General features: G+C 46.3%; 1 protein-coding gene across 2 annotated transcripts in view; it reads right to left on the bottom strand.

Moving 5' to 3' along the window:
* sema5a (sema domain, seven thrombospondin repeats (type 1 and type 1-like), transmembrane domain (TM) and short cytoplasmic domain, (semaphorin) 5A) overlaps positions 1 to 17,775 on the bottom strand; it is a 117,330-nt gene that overhangs the window by 32,711 nt on the left and 66,844 nt on the right. For both annotated transcript variants that reach the window (XR_013132425.1, XM_077012831.1), the window contains exons 10-14: positions 14,588 to 14,792; positions 12,669 to 12,876; positions 10,917 to 11,034; positions 6,768 to 6,949; positions 5,396 to 5,539 (exon numbers count right to left, since the gene is read on the bottom strand). Coding sequence is in view for 1 of the 2 variants with exons in the window: in XM_077012831.1 (XP_076868946.1) it covers positions 5,396 to 5,539; positions 6,768 to 6,949; positions 10,917 to 11,034; positions 12,669 to 12,876; positions 14,588 to 14,792 (857 nt within the window). In the remaining variant the exon portion in view is untranslated. The remainder of the gene's footprint in view (positions 1 to 5,395; positions 5,540 to 6,767; positions 6,950 to 10,916; positions 11,035 to 12,668; positions 12,877 to 14,587; positions 14,793 to 17,775) is intronic.

A 17,775-nucleotide genomic window follows, 5' to 3' on the forward strand; every position in this document is an offset into this window, starting at 1 on the left:
TCTCTGGTAACACACACAGACCACTTCGCTGACATTCACCGTTATAAACAAGGCTTATAAACTTCACAGTTCTGTTGGAAAACTCATGAACGTGAGAGCACTGGCACTGAAGAACTTATTTTTATCCACAATGCACTACATCGCTGCCCCACAACACACTGCATGTCATAACGCAGTGTTGAGGTCCTCCCACTGAACAGGCTCAGACGGGGAGGGAGTGTGTAAATGGGAATGAACAGGCAGGTCTGTGGGCGGAGCCATCGATCATAACAACCTTCTGGGTGTGGCGTGGAAAGAAGGTCCAGTGATCCATATGGAGAAAGATTTATGACACACCCACTGGCAATTAGTGTACGCAAACAGCATTTGTCCAAACTGCGTCTGTCCTCTTAAACAAGCTCAGCGTTCCTCTGATGAGGACAGGAGTGGGGAGGAGCAGAAAGCATCTGCCTGAGAACCACAAACATGCCCATTTCTCAAACCATTCTCAGGCAGAACATTGATCCACGATGCTGCTCCAACGTTCGCGCTTCCTCGAGATGTTGCCGAGACATGGTAGGCTCATGGAGCACTGCAGTCTGGCAGCAGAGAGATATCACACACACACACACACACACACACACACACACACACACACACACACACACACACACACACACACAGATATGGCACTCTGGGAGTAGTGTTCCAATTCAAACACACACACACACACACACACACACACACACACACACACACACACACACACACACACACACACACACACACACACACAGATATGGCACTCGAGGAGGAGCGTTCCTAGTCAAAAACACACACACACACACACACACACACACACACACACACACACACACACACACACACACACATACATACAGTTATGACACTCTTTGAGGAGTGTTCCAAGACACATACACACACACACATACAAACGCACACACATATGCACACACACACATGCTCACATGCACACGGACATGCTCAGAACTGAATGGGATTGGGATTAAGATCCTCTAGTGGCCTCAGGAAGAAGCCTAATCTCTCCATTCCTTTCCCTTCACTCACTCACACATACACACACACACACACACACACACACACACACACACACACACACACACACCTGACAACTGACTGTGGCAGGCCCATTTGGAGGTCTTTGCCATCTGGCAACTGTGTGAAAGACCCAGTGCAGCACCCTGTCTGTGACTGCACACACACACACACACACACACACACACACACACACACACACACACACACACACACACACACACACACACACACACACACACACACACACACACAAGCTGAATACCTTTGAACAGATGCCCAGCTGCCCAGCAGAAAAGACCCCCCCATAAAAAGCTCTCACTTATTATTACCAACTGAAGCGAGTCCCAGTGAAAGGCCGGGGCTGGCAGGGAGAGCCCCACCTCGGACGGGAACAAGAATGCACCTCCCTGTCCTCCCGCTCCCGCTCCAACTCCTGCTACCAGTCAGACAAAAGCCTCCACCGCAGCTCCGCCCACACCCCCCGCCGGCAGAGACGGGAGCCCCGCCCGGCCGCTTCACACGCGCATCTCGCGCTATTGTTCACGGCTCTGTGCGCTAAGGTGCTGCGCTAAAGGGAACAGGTACAGAACACTGGGGGTGTCTCACACACACACACACACACACACACACACACACACACACACACACACACACACACACACACACAGACACACACACACACACACACACACACACACACACACAGACACACACACACACACACACACACACACACACACACACACGCCCTGAGCCAGACTCGCACTCCGCCTGCGTCTTTTAGCTGATTATTCACAGTCATCACAGCCTGCCACTGGAAGACACGAAGGCCACGGCACCTTGGACAGGGGGCGGGATGGGTGTTCTTTAACACCCCGCCACAGTCAAGCTAGATGCTCCGCTGAACTCTCTGCCTCTGGTGCGTGTGTAGCTTTGTGTGTGTGTTCCCATGGCAACATAAGAGAGTGTGAGAGAGAGGGAGGGAGAGAAGAGAGAGAGAGGGAGAAAGAGAGGGGGAGAGAGAGAAAGAGAAGACAGGGAGAGAGGAGGGAGAGAGGGAGAGAGAAAGAGGGAGAGAAGAGTGAGAGGGAGAGAGAGGGAGAGAGGAAGACAGGTTGTGTGAGAACTTATCTCGTCTTGCAGGCTGAAGGGACCAGGAAGGAGCCACAGGATAGAGGTCAATACAACAATGACACAGAGGTCAATACGATGTCATCACAGAGGTCGATACTACGACATCTCAGAGGTCAATACAGCAACATCACAGAGGTCAATACAATGACGACACATCGGTTATCCTCATCACCAGTAGTACTAGTACTAGAAAACTACAGCACAAACCCTCTAAGTTCAGCTGCGCAAGCCGCCGTCTGCATACCGGTGATTGATTCTGATGCACGTCATCGCATTATGTTGATCTTACAGTAAAGGGCTATCAGAGTGCAGGCCTAACTTGACAAAGGAGGTGATGTGATGACAGAGGAGATGATGTGATGATAAAGGAGATGATGTGATGACAGAGGAGATGATGTGATGATAAAGGAGATGATGTGATGATAAAGGAGGTGATGTGATGACAGAGGAGATGATGTGATGACAGAGGAGATGATGTGATGATAAAGGAGATGATGTGATGACAGAGGAGATGATGTGATGATAAAGGAGATTGATGTGATGATAAAGGAGGTGATGTGATGATAAAGGAGGTGATGTGATGACAGAGGAGATGATGTGATGATAAAGGAGGTGATGTGATGACAGGAGATTATGTGATGACAGGAGATGATGTGATGATAAAGGAGATGATGTCATGACAGAGGAGATGATGTGATGATAAAGGAGGTGATGTGATGATAAAGGAGGTGATGTGATGACAGAGGAGATGATGTGATGACAGAGGAGATGATGTGATGATAAAGGAGGTGATGTGATGATAAAGAAGGTGATGTGATGATAATGGAGGTGATGTGATGACAGAGGAGATGATGTGATGATAAAGGAGATGATGTGATGATAAAGGAGGTGATGTGATGATAAAGGAGGTGATGTGATGACAGAGGAGATGATGTGATGATAAAGGAGGTGATGTGATGACAGAGGAGATGATGTGATGGCAGAGGAGATGATGTGATGATAAAGGAGATGATGTGATGATAAAGGAGGTGATGTGATGATAAAGGAGGTGATGTGATGATAAAGGAGATGATGTGATGATAATGGAGGTGATGTGATGATAATGGAGGTGATGTGATGACAGAGGAGATGATGTGATGATAAAGGAGATGATGTGATGATAAAGGAGGTGATGTGATGACAGAGGAGATGATGTGATGACAGAGGAGATGATGTGATGATAAAGGAGGTGATGTGATGATAAAGGAGATGATGTGATGACAAAGAAGAAGATATGATGATAAAGGAGGTGATGTGATGATAAAGGAGATGATGTGATGATAAAGGAGATGATGTGATGATAAAGAAGGTGATGTGATGATAATGGAGGTGATGTGATGATAAAGAAGGTGATGTGATGATAAAGGAGGTGATGTGATGATAAAGCAGATGATGTGATGATAACGGAGATGATGTGATGACAGAGGAGGTGATGTGATGACAGAGGAGATGATATGTTGATAAAGGAGATGATGTGATCATAAAGGAGGTGATGTGACGATAAAAGAGATGATGTGATGACAAAGGAGATGATATGATGATAAAGGAGGTGATGTGATGATAAAGGAGATGATGTGATGATAATGGAGGTGATGTGATGATAAAGAAGGTGATGTGATGATAAAGGAGGTGATGTGATGATAAAGCAGATGATGTGATGATAAAGGAGATGATGTGATGATAAAGGAGATGATGTGATGACAGAGGAGATGATGTGATGATAAAGGAGATGATGTGATGACAGAGGAGATGATGTGATGATAAAGGAGGTGATGTGATGATAAAGGAGGTGATGTGATGATAATGGAGGTGATGTGATGACAGAGGAGATGATGTGATGACAGAGGAGATGATGTGATGACAGAGGAGATGATGTGATGATAAAGTAGGGGATGTGATGACAGAGGAGATGATGTGATGATAAAGGAGATGATGTGATGATAAAGGAGGTGATGTTATGATAAAGGAGATGATGTGATGACAAAGGAGATGATATGATGATAAAGGAGGTGATGTGATGATAAAGGAGGTGATGTGATGATAATGGAGGTGATGTGATGATAAAGAAGGTGATGTGATGATAAAGCAGATGATGTGATGACAGAGGAGATGGTGTGATGATAAAGGAGGTGATGTGATGACAGATGAGATGATGTGATGACAGAGGAGATGATGTGATGATAAAGGAGATGATGTGATGATAAAGGAGGTGATGTGATGATAAAGGAGGTGATGTGATGACAGAGGAGATGATGTGATGATAAAGGAGGTGATGTGATGACAGAGGAGATGATGTGATGACAGAGGAGGTGATGTGATGATAATAGAGGTGATGTGATGATAAAGGAGATGATGTGATGATAATTGAGGTGATGTGATGATAATGGAGGTGATGTGATGATAAAGAAGGTGATGTGATGATAATGGAGGTGATGTGATGACAGAGGAGATGATGTGATGATAAAGGAGATGATGTGATGATAATGGAGGTGATGTGATGATAAAGGAGGTGATGTGATGATAATGGAGGTGATGTGATGATAAAAGAGATGATGTGATGATAATGGAGGTGATGTGATGATAAAGCTCTGGATGATGTGAAGCCCAGACAAGGTGAGTGTGGCACTACAGGGCTGTCTGGCCTTCAGTCTGCAGGACAGCTGTAACAGTGACACATGTGAGGAGGTGTGTACGCGCGCGTGTGTGTGTACGTGTGTGTGTGTGTGTGTGTGTGTGGGCATGTGTGTGTTCGTGCATGTGTGTGTGTGTGTGTGTGTGTGTGTGTGTGTGTGTGTGTGTGTGCACGTGTATGTGTGTGTGTGTGTGTGTGTGTGTGTAATCATGTTAAATCTTAGCAGCCATGCCTACTTGAAAATTCCAGCTATAAATTTCTGTTTCTCATTCTCAGGCTTTGAATAATAGATTAGTGAAAGATGCCACAGAGATGAGCATTAATTTATTTCATTATGCCTCCTGTGTTTTAAACCATTAATAACAACAACAACAACAAAAACAAAAACAACCAAAACAACAACAATAATAATATGACAAGAAATAACAAACACACACATAGAGACGAACAGACACACACACGCGCACACACTCACACATGCGTATGCACACTTACATGAACACACACATCCAAAGAAGACTCTGCTCTTACCGCTCCTCGCGGTTCTGGCCCACACACACCCGGCCACCGTGTCGGGGGGTGGGGTTACTACAGGAACGCTGTCGCACCTGGAAGCCAATCCCACAGGTGGTGCTGCACGGTGTCCATGACGTCCATGGCGTCCACGCGCCGTTCCTGAGGGGACACAGCCGTCGAACACATTCAACACACATCTGCTCAGCTGCTGCAGGTGTTAAGACTGTTGACTAGACAGTGGTATCAATCGGAAGGTTGTGCGCTTGAATTCCATGTCATGCAGCAATGGTTGGGCTCTTAACTCTCTCAACTCTGAAGGGGTGGATCCTGTGCTGTATGTGAAATAAATAATGTATTGTGTATTGTGTACATATGTTCAGTACATATGACTTTGTAAATCGCTCTGGATATGAGAGGCTGCTAAATGCCCAAAAATGTAAATATAAAAATGTAAAAAAATATATATGACAAAATAAAGGCCTTCCATATAGCCTTAATCTTAATCTAATAGCACCAAGACATTGTCCAGCCACAGGGGACCTCATAGAATGGTGGTGAAGTGGACACTAAACAGAGCACTCTGCCCAGCTCCTCAGGTAGGAGCAGACAGCTGACTCACCTGCACTGAATACCTGCACATAGATGGCTGACTCACCTGCACTTACTCACCTGCACCACCTCACCTGCATTTACACACCTGCACTCACTCACCTGCACCACCTCACCTGCTCTAACTCACCTGCACTTACACACCTGCACTCACTCACCTGCTCTAACTCACCTGCACCAACTCACCTGCACCAACTCACCTTCACTCACTCACCTGCACCAACTCACCTTCACTCACTCACCTGCACCAACTCACCTGCACGGAACACCTGCACCACCTCACCTGCATTTACACACCTGCACTCACTCACCTGCACCACCTCACCTGCTCTAACTCACCTGCACTTACACACCTGCACTTACACACCTGCACTCACTCACCTGCACCAACTCACCTGCACCAACTCACCTGCTCTAACTCACCTGCACCAACTCACCCGCACCACCTCACCTGCACCAACTCACCTGCACCAACTCACCTGCTCTAACTCACCTGCACCAACTCACCTGCACCACCTCACCTGCACCAACTCACCTTCACTCACTCACCTGCACCAACTCACCTGCTCTAACTCACCTGCACTTACACACCTGCTCTAACTCACCTGCACCAACTCACCTGCACCACCTCACCTGCACCAACTCACCTTCACTCACTCACCTGCACCAACTGACCTGCACGGAACACCTGCACCAACTCACCTGCAATCACTCACCTATGTGTGTGTGCTCACAGGTGTGTGTGTGTGTGTGTTTGTTTGTGTGAGTGTGGGAGTACCTGGAGCAGTTTGCCACCTCCACACTGCTGCCCTGACACTGCTGCCCCCCACACTGGGGACTGGGGCTGTTGCACAGGCGGGTCCGACACTGACACCATCCCATAGTCACACCGTCACTATGGCTACATGCCTTCCAGTTGGACCATGTTCCAAAGTGACCGTCAACCGTCACATTCCTCACCTTCACGAAAACACACACACACACACACACACAGTTAGTGTTCTTACTAACATAGAAGTTTTTTAGATGAACAGGGTATTCGACATAGTGGAGCTACCACAATAGCATGTTATTAACACCTCCGTTATTCACATTTCCATGGCGACAAACAAAACGCTGTAGCAGAAGGATATTTTTGACAGATTTATAACCTGTGAGCTCTGAAGAACAGACTGCACTGCAGAAAAAGAAAAGACAAATGGTAAAAGAAAACCTATGACCTTTATGTAGGTGGAGGAAAATAATATTGTTTGTGCTCTTTTTGTTAACATAATACTAAAATAAGCACAACTTCTATGCAAAAACAAACACCCTTTGAAAACTTTCTCCTTCAACCCCTCTTTAATAGAGCGGCTGCTCTGTAGTTCTGGGGGTTAATCCAGTATGTTAAAAATATTTTCTCTAATTTAATAGAGCAGCATCTGTGAAGAGCAGTTCAGTATGTTAATGTTTAAGTGCAGTCAGTACACAGCCTTCTTTGACCTCGTAAATCTTAATATAACATAACACCCATTATTCAGTAATTACTGTAAACTATTTAGTGAGTGCACTGATAATTTATACATATGCAGTTGTAATAGTGAGGAACAGGAGTGGGGCTGTGACGTGTGTGGTGTGAACGTGGTGGTGGATTTGTGTGTGATCGGTTTGGTGGCTTTGTGCATTTGGTGAATGAACTGGTTGTGCGTTTGGTGGGTTTGTGTGTTTGGTGAATGAACCAGTTGTGCGTTTGGTGGCTTTGTGCATTTGGTGAATGAACCAGTTGTGCGTTTGGTGGGTTTGTGTATTTGGTGAATGAACCGGTTGTGCGTTTGGTGGGTTTGTGTGTTTGGTGAATGAACCGATTGTGTGTTTGGTGGGTTTGTGTGTTTGGTGAATGAACCGGTTGTGTGTTTGGTGGGTTTGTGTGTTTGGTAAATGAACCGGTTGTGTGTTTGGTGGGTTTGTGTGTTTGGTGAATGGTTGTTGGTCAGCGCTCAGTGTTCACCAGAGTCACCACAGACAGAGTCACCACAGACCGACATTACAGACAGAGTCATCACAGACAGACATCACAGACAGTCACCACAGACAGACATCACAGACAGAGTCATCAGAGACAGAGTCACCACAATTATCACAGTCACAACAGAGTCATCAAAGACAGTCATCACAGGCAGAGTTATCACAGAGTTATCACAGGCAGTCACCACAGACAGAGTCACAACAGAGTCATCAGAGACAGTCATCACAGACAGTCACAACAGAGTCATCAGAGGCAGTCATCACAGACAGGGTCACAACAGAGTAATCAGAGACAGTTACCACAGACAGAGTCACCACAGACAAAGTCACCACATTCATCACAGTCACAACAGAGTCATCAGAGACAGTCATCACAGACAGAGTCACAACAGAGTCATCAGAGACAGTCACCACAGACAGAGTCATCAGAGACAGTCACCACAGACAGAGTCACCACATTCATCACAGTCACAACAGAGTCATCAGAGACAGTCATCACAGACAGAGTCACAACAGTCGTCAGAGACAGTCACCACAGACAGAGTCACCACATTCATCACAGTCACAACAGTCATCAGAGACAGTCATCACAGACAGAGTCACAACAAAGTCATCAGAGACAGTCACTTCAGACAGAGTCACCACAGACAAAGTCACCACATTCATAACAGAGTCATCAGAGACAGTCATCACAGACAGAGTCACAACAGAGTCATCAGAGACAGTCACCACAGACAGAGTCACCACATTCATCACAGTCACAACAGAGTCATCAGAAACAGTCATCACAGACAGAGTCATCACAGGCAGAGTTATCACAGTCACCACAGACAAGAGTCACAACAGAGTCATCAGAGACAGTCATCACAGACAGAGTCATCACAATCATCACAGACAGAGTCATCACAGACAGTTACCACAGACAATCACCACCACAATAATTACAGAGTCACCAAAGACACCCTGAAACATGGTGAAGTCCACAAAAGTCGCAGTAGCGAGCAGCCAGTAAAATGCCCAGATGCAGGTTCCCAACTCCACTGAAGCCCACACTGGCCAAAGACATAACAATTACAGTGAATATCTGGGTAATCATGTACTAAACATTATCACTTCTTTGTAAAAAAAGGAACAATTAGACTATATGGACATGTTTTTTTAATTTTGGTATTCAACCAAAAATGCAATGTTTAATGCAACGAAGAACTAGTTTAATGTTATGTTTATAACGTATGTTCAGTGTTTCAGATGTATTCTGATTGGCTGTTGAAAATGTCTTGCATGATTCCATGGGAACGGTCCGTTAATCTCTTTGGAGTCTTTGGAAGCAGCATGTTCACAGCTATTTGGACTTTTATCCAGCAAATGGACAAATGAAAATGAGCAGAAATTAGTATATTAATAATAATAAAGTTCATATTCATAAGTTATGGCTTTACTGATTCTGCTTTCTGGAGGCTTGTCGACATCAATGGTTCTCGGGTGCCTGGCACACACACCACCCTCTGACACTCAGTGCTGCATGGACACATGACCTAATTCAACGCAGCAGTGTGAGCCCTTCGACAGGGATTGTGGGAGATCACTACTTAGCAGTACACTCAACTTCAAAGGCTTTCTGTGTGTGTGTTTGGCTGTGTGTGTGTGTGTGGTTTGTGTGTGTGTGTATTCTGCTGGTAACTAAAGCCATAAGGTGTGTTGTGCCAAGTAGCTGATGAAGAACGGAGCCAAGCAGAAACTTGGCAGTGTGTTTGTGTGTGTGTATGTCTGTGTTTGTGTGTGTATGGGCACGTGTGTCTGCCATTCCCCAAGGTGTGCATGTTGTGTGTGTTTGTGTGTGTGCTTATTGTGTGAGTATGTGTGTGGATATAAACACATTACTAGTGCTTCCTAAGCACCATCTACAGACATACTGCAGTGAGTTCTCAGCACCAGCTCCCTACATGTCTGGGGAGCATCAGAATCATCCCTATGTCCCTGAGAGATATTTCCTTCTCACAGGGGATGAATGGATCTGATTATATGTGAAAGGATAGATCTGATTATGCATGGCGAACACAGTCAAAGCTGCAGACACATCTGTCACTTTTCTGAATGGGTGGATCTGCAGTTAACTCTCTCATACACAGAGTAGTATACTTACCTACTGTACTGCATGCTCAAATACAATACTGCACACTTACATACTCACAGTATTGCACACTTACATACTCACTGTACTGCACACTTACATATTCACAGCAGTGCACACTTACATACTCATAGTAGTGCACACTTACATACTCACTGTGCTGCACACTTACATACTCACTGTACTACACACTTACATACTCGCAGTAGTGCACACTTACATACTCGCAGTAGTGCACACTTAAATACTCACTGTGCTGCACACTTGCATACTCACAGTAGTGCACACTTACATACTCACTGTACTGTACACTTACATACTCGCAGTAGTGTACACTTACATACTCGCAGTAGTGCGTTCATACTCACAGTAGTGCACACTTACATACTCGCAGTAGTGCGTTCATACTCACAGTAGTGCATACTTACATACTTGCAGTAGTGCATACTTACATACTCGCAGTAGTGCACACTTACATACTCGCAGTAGTGCACACTTACATACTCGCAGTAGTGCACACTTACATACTCACTGTACTACACACTTACATACTTGCAGTAGTGCACACTTACATACTCGCAGTAGTGCACACTTACATACTTGCAGTAGTGCACACTTACATACTTGCAGTAGTGCACACTTACATACTCACTGTACTACACACTTACATACTCGCAGTAGTGCACACTTACATACTCGCAGTAGTGCACACTTACATACTTGCAGTAGTGCACACTTACATACTCACTGTACTACACACTTACATACTCGCAGTAGTGCGTTCATACTCACAGGGCACTGTGTGATGCTCTGTTCCCACTGACTCATGCTCACACTCTCCTCCAGGGTGGTACACTTCTTCAGAACCAGGTCCCAGCCACAGTACGGGTCCCTGGCTCCAACGCACGCCCTGAGAGGGGCGGAGGGAACGGGGGGAACGAGGGGGGGAGAGAAAAGGAAGAGAAGGAGGGGAGAGGGGAGGAGAGGAGGGGAGGGGAGAGGGGAGGAGAGGAGGGGAGGGGAGAGGGGGGGAGAGGAGAGGAGGGGAGAGGGGGGGAGAGGAGAGGAGGGGAGAGGGGGGGAGAGGAGAGGGGGGGAGAGGGGGGGAGAGGAGAGGAGGGGAGAGGGGGGGAGAGGAGAGGAGGGGAGAGGGGGGGAGAGGAGAGGGGGGGAGAGGGGGGGAGGGGAGAGGGGGGGAGAGGGGGGGAGGGGAGAGGGGGGGAGAGGGGGGGAGAGGAGAGGAGGGGAGAGGGGGGGAGAGGAGAGGAGGGGAGAGGGGGGGAGAGGAGAGGGGGGGAGAGGGGGGGAGAGGAGAGGAGGGGAGAGGGGGGGAGAGGAGAGGAGGGGAGAGGGGGGGAGAGGAGAGGGGGGAGAGGGGGGAGGGGAGAGGGGGGGAGAGGAGAGGAGGGGAGAGGGGGGGAGGGGAGAGGGGGGGAGAGGAGAGGAGGGGAGAGGGGGGGAGAGGAGAGGGGGGGAGAGGAGAGGAGTGACAACACTCAGCATTCTGATTTCACATTGAGACGTTTTCTACAGTGAATTCCATAATATTTTCCTTACATCATGCCACAGTCTGATGGGGTTGAGATCAACAGGAGGTAGAGAGCCTACCTGTGACAGTCACACACACCATACAGTGTCACACACACACACACCAGCGCAGCCTGCCAGTCACATACGTGTCAGCACTATGGACACAATCACATACAGTAGCTGCCTGCTGGATATATAACTGAAAATGAGAGAGGATGCTACTACTTTAAATCTTCTGTAAAGGACACTGCTGTAGTGTGTGTGTGTGTGTGTGTGTGTGTGTGTGTGTGTGTGTGTGTGTGTGTGTGTGTGTGTGGCGCGTGCACTGAGTTACAGCAGAGGACTTGTTCAGTTGAGCCAAGCAATTTGCATCAGCTGTCGTGTTTTGTGCCCAGGGCTGGCACGATGGCACAGGCGCTTGACCTCTGCCGTTGCCGGGGGCGACTGGGCTGTACGGAGTCCGCTTAACTCAGCACTTCTGATTGAGATGCAAATGAGGGGGCAGGAAATCTGTTTGCTCACTGGCTCCGCCCACGGCAGGGAAGAGAACCCAGAGACGCCGTTGAAAGACGCACGAGTGGAGATTAGGAAAACAAGCCTGGAGACCCCACGGCAAAGACGTTGTGATGAGCCCCGCCTGCTCCCCAACACACAGCCCCCGCAGTGATCACTCAGTAGATCACTCAGTAGATCACTCAGTAGATCACCAAGATCACTCATTGTCCTGCTGAAGACTGCGTATGAATAAATAGCTCATCAGCATTCTGAAGGTTGTGTTTTGGATATTTTTTTCCCAAATGAGCTTAGATGGGTGCGAGCAGACATATGTAATGAAGCTGGTCTAAAAATATATTTTGATATGTCATCAGTTTTGATTAGAGCATTGCTTTTAAATGTTCTGCTTTGAACTTCTGGGATCTCCCTAGTGGGAGCATTGGCATGGAATTCCAACGCTGCTAAACGAGCTTTTGTGTGCGACGTGCGTGCTGTGCAGGGCAGGTTCTCTGGACGTACTCCCGGGTTTTGTGGAAATCACAGCGCATGAGGTGGATTTTGATGACCTGGTCGCGGACGCCCACAAACAGCTCACTGCCGCTGTGCAGGATGAGCAGACTGAGGATGGGCCGTCTCCTCCTGGAGGGAAAGAGCTCAATCTCATCGAGCAGACAGCTGCCTGTGGTTTGGTTCAGTGGAGAGAGCACCTTCTTAATGGTACCATAATCTGGGACAGACAGGGATAGAAATGGAGAAAGATATGTTTATGTTAAGATAACATCTCACTCCAAAACTCATTCCACAAAAGAAATACTACAGTGAAGATAAATCTGGTTTGATATATGAATGTGTAGCTACACTGAATATATATGTATATATATATATATAGATCCATTATTACTGGATATGTGGCAGTGCAGAGTTAATTGCTATGTCTAAAGTCTAGTCTAAAGTGAAGAGAAAAAGCAAGATGGCTTGGAGAGAAGAAACATTTTGTAGGAAGGAATCAGATTCTCATAAACGAGGCTTTTTGTGAGGCCAGAAAACAGCCTAAGTGAGCAGTGAAATCCTCTCCAGTTCACTACATCGTCTCTCATTAAGGCTGATCTCTATTCACGAACGTACTTTATTGCTATTATAAAGAAGGCAAAGATATCAGACTTTAGTACTAGCAGGATATTATCCGGAATTAACTTCTTCTTAATCATCGTCTTGGCCTCACGGAGTGGTGGAGGTTTTGTGGAGTGTACGTTGCAGGTGTTCAGGACACAGGCCGTTTGACTGTGTGAGGGGTGCTGATCCGGTCTGTGTTCAGGTCCAGCGGGGCTTTACGATGGTAGTACTGCACACTTCATCATCAGCCTCACTGCTCACATAATGACTCATTATCAGAGCCAAGCAAGAATGAGCTGAACTTGCTGACCACCATAAGCAGTGGTGTTGGCCCCATAGAGGGGTTATCTGATATCAGTGTAGGGAGGTTAACTGATATCAACATAGAGGGGTTATCCGATACCTACTGAGTGGTTCTGATATCAATGTATAAGGTTTATCTGATAACATAGAGGGTTTCTTTGATAGCATAGAGGGTTTGTCTGATAACGTAGAAGGGTTATCTGATAATGTAGAGTGGTTAACTGATATCAGGTGCTCTTCATCCTTGTTTTGTGTTTTATCTATAAATGGCCTTTGGTCAGAGTTTCACTGTAAAGATTAGTTATCTATAACAAATTATTCTAATCTTCCTTGTGCTAGTCCAGTGTCTAGGCTAACAATCGCAACTGATGCTATTAGTGTAATTAGCAAAACACTACTATTAAACTATGATTATCTCCAGCTTTGATGTTAAAAATAGCAAATAACTTGCCTGGGTATTATGATACCCTCTGTTTGACAAGTAACTAATTTCGTGGCCATTTAGCAGGTATTACATCAGATGCAGTGCAGATATTTAAGGAGATTTCCAGGTATCTGAGATCTCCTGAACTGCTGCACATATAAAGCTCTGATGTCACTCTACTTCTTTTCAGCCTCTGGCCTATTTTGGATGCTTCAAAATTAATTCATTAATCAAACTACCAGTTACCCAAATGGGAAATAACTCGCTACAATTAGATTATTTTGTAATAAGGCTTGGTAGTCTGCTATAAAAATCACATGACATCATTTAATAAAGCCCCTATTTTTTAGCAATGCTAACCCATCCAAATTATGGAATTAGGTGTTCCAATCACTTCCATGGCTACATGTGTATAAAATGAAGAAGCTAAAGGGGACAACCACACTCATCATGCATTAACTCTGACATCCAGCTGTTCCACACCGTCTTCCACACAGCTGTTGTACACAGCCTTATAGTCAACTAACACAGTTAAAGCCTACACACAGTGATCCAGATAGCTGTCCCGGTGTGAGTGTGGCGTGAGGGAGACTCGTACCTGTGGCCAGGTAGATGATGTGGTAGAGCATGTCTTTGCCCTGAACCACGTCCACAGCCACGTGCGAGAAACGAACGTTGTCCTCCATAAAGTAGGGCACAGGAACGATGGGCTGAACCACCTCATGCATCAGAATGAACTTCTGTGCATCCTGTAGGTTCCTCTCGGTCAGATTCACATAGGAGCCGTAATCTATAGTGCCACACTGAAAGACAGAAAGAGGGATAAAAGGAGAAGAGAAGAGAAAGAGAATGCAAAAAAGCAAGATAAAGAGAAAGGGAGAGAGAGAGAGAGAGAGAGAGAGAGAGAGAGAGAGAGAGAGAGAGATGAGAGAGACAAAGGGACAAGAATGGAAATGAGGGGATTGTAAAACATTACCCTTTACAACACCTGTCTACCAATCCCAGCCACACCCAACAGCTGTTTACCAAACCCAACACATCTATACCAATCCCAGCCACACCCAACAGCTGTTTACCAAACCCAACGCCTGTCTACCAATTCCAGCCACACCCAACAGCTGTTTACCAAACCCAACACCTGTCTGCCAATCCCAGCCACATCCAACAGCTGTTCACCAAACCCAACACATGTCTACCAATCCCAGCCACACCCAACAGCTGTTTACCAAACCCAACACCTGTATACCAATCCCAGCCACACCCAACAGCTGTTTACCAAACCCAACACATGTCTACCAATCCCAGCCACACCCAACAGCTGTTTACCAAACCCAACACCTGTATACCAATCCCAGCCACACCCAACAGCTGTTTACCAAACCCAACACATGTCTACCAATCCCAGCCACACCCAACAGCTGTTTACCAAACCCAACACCTGTATACCAATCCCAGCCACACCCAACAGCTGTTTACCAAACCTAACACTTGTGTACCAAACCCAACACCTGTCTACCAAACCCAGCCATACCAACACCTGTCTACAAAACCCAATGCCTGTCTATCAAACCCAATGCCAGTCTATCAAACCCAATGCCAGTCTACCAAACTCAGTCACACCCAACACCTGTCTATCAATCCCAATGCCAGTTTACCAAACTCAGCCACACCCAACACCTGTCTACCAAACCCAATGCCTGTCTATCAAACCCAATGCCAGTCTACCAAACTCAGTCACACCCAACACCTGTCTACTTAACCCAGTCTAGATAACAGGCGTATTGAAATGGGCAAATCTTCCTGAATGCCTCCCAACCTTGCAAACACCTCTTGTACAAAGTCTGCAAGTCTGTGACCAGCCCCTGGAGGCTGCCATGGGTGACCCCACACTCTGCTACGCCTCTGAACGACTTAACTGCTTGTGATCCAGAGAACCCTATTTGTGAGTTTGATGTGGAACATAGTTTGTGTGTGTGTGTGTGTGTGTGTGTGTACACATAACATGTGAAGGTGTGAAGAGGAGGGATCTCCACTGGTGCAACACAAGAGGAAGGATACTCAAATTCCCACTGGGCTCTCTGTGGATGAATAGACTCGAGTCTGTCTGTATATGAACAGACTTGATTCTCTCTGTATATGAACAGACTTGATTCTCTCAGGACGCCTGGCGCAGAGACGTGAGCAGCATCCAGTTCCTGACAGTCCTTAAACCCAGAGACAGGAGCATATGCTCTGTGGCTGCTTGCCAATTGACCGAGAGAGAGACTGGAGTCTGTTCATCCACAGAGAGAATCAATTCTGTTCATCCACAGAGAGATTCGAGTCTGTTCATCCACAGAGAATCGATTCTGTTCATCCACAGAGACTCTAGTCTGTTCATCCACAGAGAGACTCGAGTCTCTCTGTGTATGAACAGACTTGATTCTCTCTGTATATGAACAGACTTGATTCTCTCTGTGTATGAACAGACTTGATTCTCTCTGTATATGAACAGACTTGATTCTCTCTGTATATGAACAGACTTGATTCTCTGTGTATGAACAGACTTGATTCTCTGTATATGAACAGACTTGATTCTCTCTGTGTATGAACAGACTTGATTCTCTCTGTATATGAACAGACTTGATTCTCTCTGTATATGAACAGACTTGATTCTCTCTGTGTATGAACAGACTTGATTCTCTCTGTGTATGAACAGACTTGAATCTCTCTGTGTATGAACAGACTTGATTCTCTCTGTATATGAACAGACTTGATTCTCTCTGTGTATGAACAGACTTGATTCTCTCTGTATATGAACAGACTTGATTCTCTCTGTGTATGAACAGACTTGATTCTCTCTGTGTATGAACAGACTTGATTCTCTCTGTATATGAACAGACTTGATTATCTCTGTGGATGAACAGACTCAGGCCTGTGTATGAACTGCCTTAATTCTCTATGTGGATGAAGAGAATTGATTCTCTCTGTAGATGAACAAACTCGAGTCTCTCTGTGGATGAACAGACTAGAGTCTCTGTGGATGAACAGAATCGATTCTCTGTGGATGAACAGACTCGAATCTCTCTGTGGATGAACAGAATTGATTCTCTCTGTGGATGAACAGACTCCAGTCTCTCTCTCGGTCAATTGGCAAGCAGCCACAGAGCATATGCTCCTGTCTCTGGGTTTAAGGACTGTCAGGAACTGGATGCTGCTCACGTCTCTGCGCCAGGCGTCCTGTACAAAGACACTGATGTATTGGTGTCCTCTCCTTCCACCATGAGCTGCAGGGGCAAACTGTCCATCCACTAGTAAATGAAGCAGGTCTCCCATTTATAAATGTGTACATCGGAGGATGAGATGATAAACAAGTGTTTTGAAATGAACGGGATAAATCGGGACATACGAGTGTGTCCATGTCAGGACAGGTCCAGGTTGAGCGTTTGCTTTTGCGTTCCTGGCCCAGATGCAATCAGCATTAGTCAGTGTGGGTTCAGCACAGCTGTAACTCTACCAGACGTGTTTCTATGCTCAGCCACTAGCTTCACGCCAACGAGGGACGTCCTAAATCAGCCACTCCTGAATCCTCCCTCTCCAGATGCTGACTGACGCTTGACGAAGATGCGATGGAAGCCCAGATAAAGAAGGTCAGCGGGGACATTCTCCTCTGGGGTGAGGGGCTCTCTCCATCCCTACGTAGCCATTGAGACACAGCCATCGCATTCGAAAACCCAGATCAGACTCTCAAAATCAGCTGATCCTGTATAAAACTGTAACCCATGCTGAGCGGTGAAGAGGAAGATG

The sequence above is a fragment of the Brachyhypopomus gauderio genome, chromosome 7 (genome assembly GCF_052324685.1).
Source record: "Brachyhypopomus gauderio isolate BG-103 chromosome 7, BGAUD_0.2, whole genome shotgun sequence".
Lineage (NCBI taxonomy): Eukaryota > Metazoa > Chordata > Actinopteri > Gymnotiformes > Hypopomidae > Brachyhypopomus > Brachyhypopomus gauderio.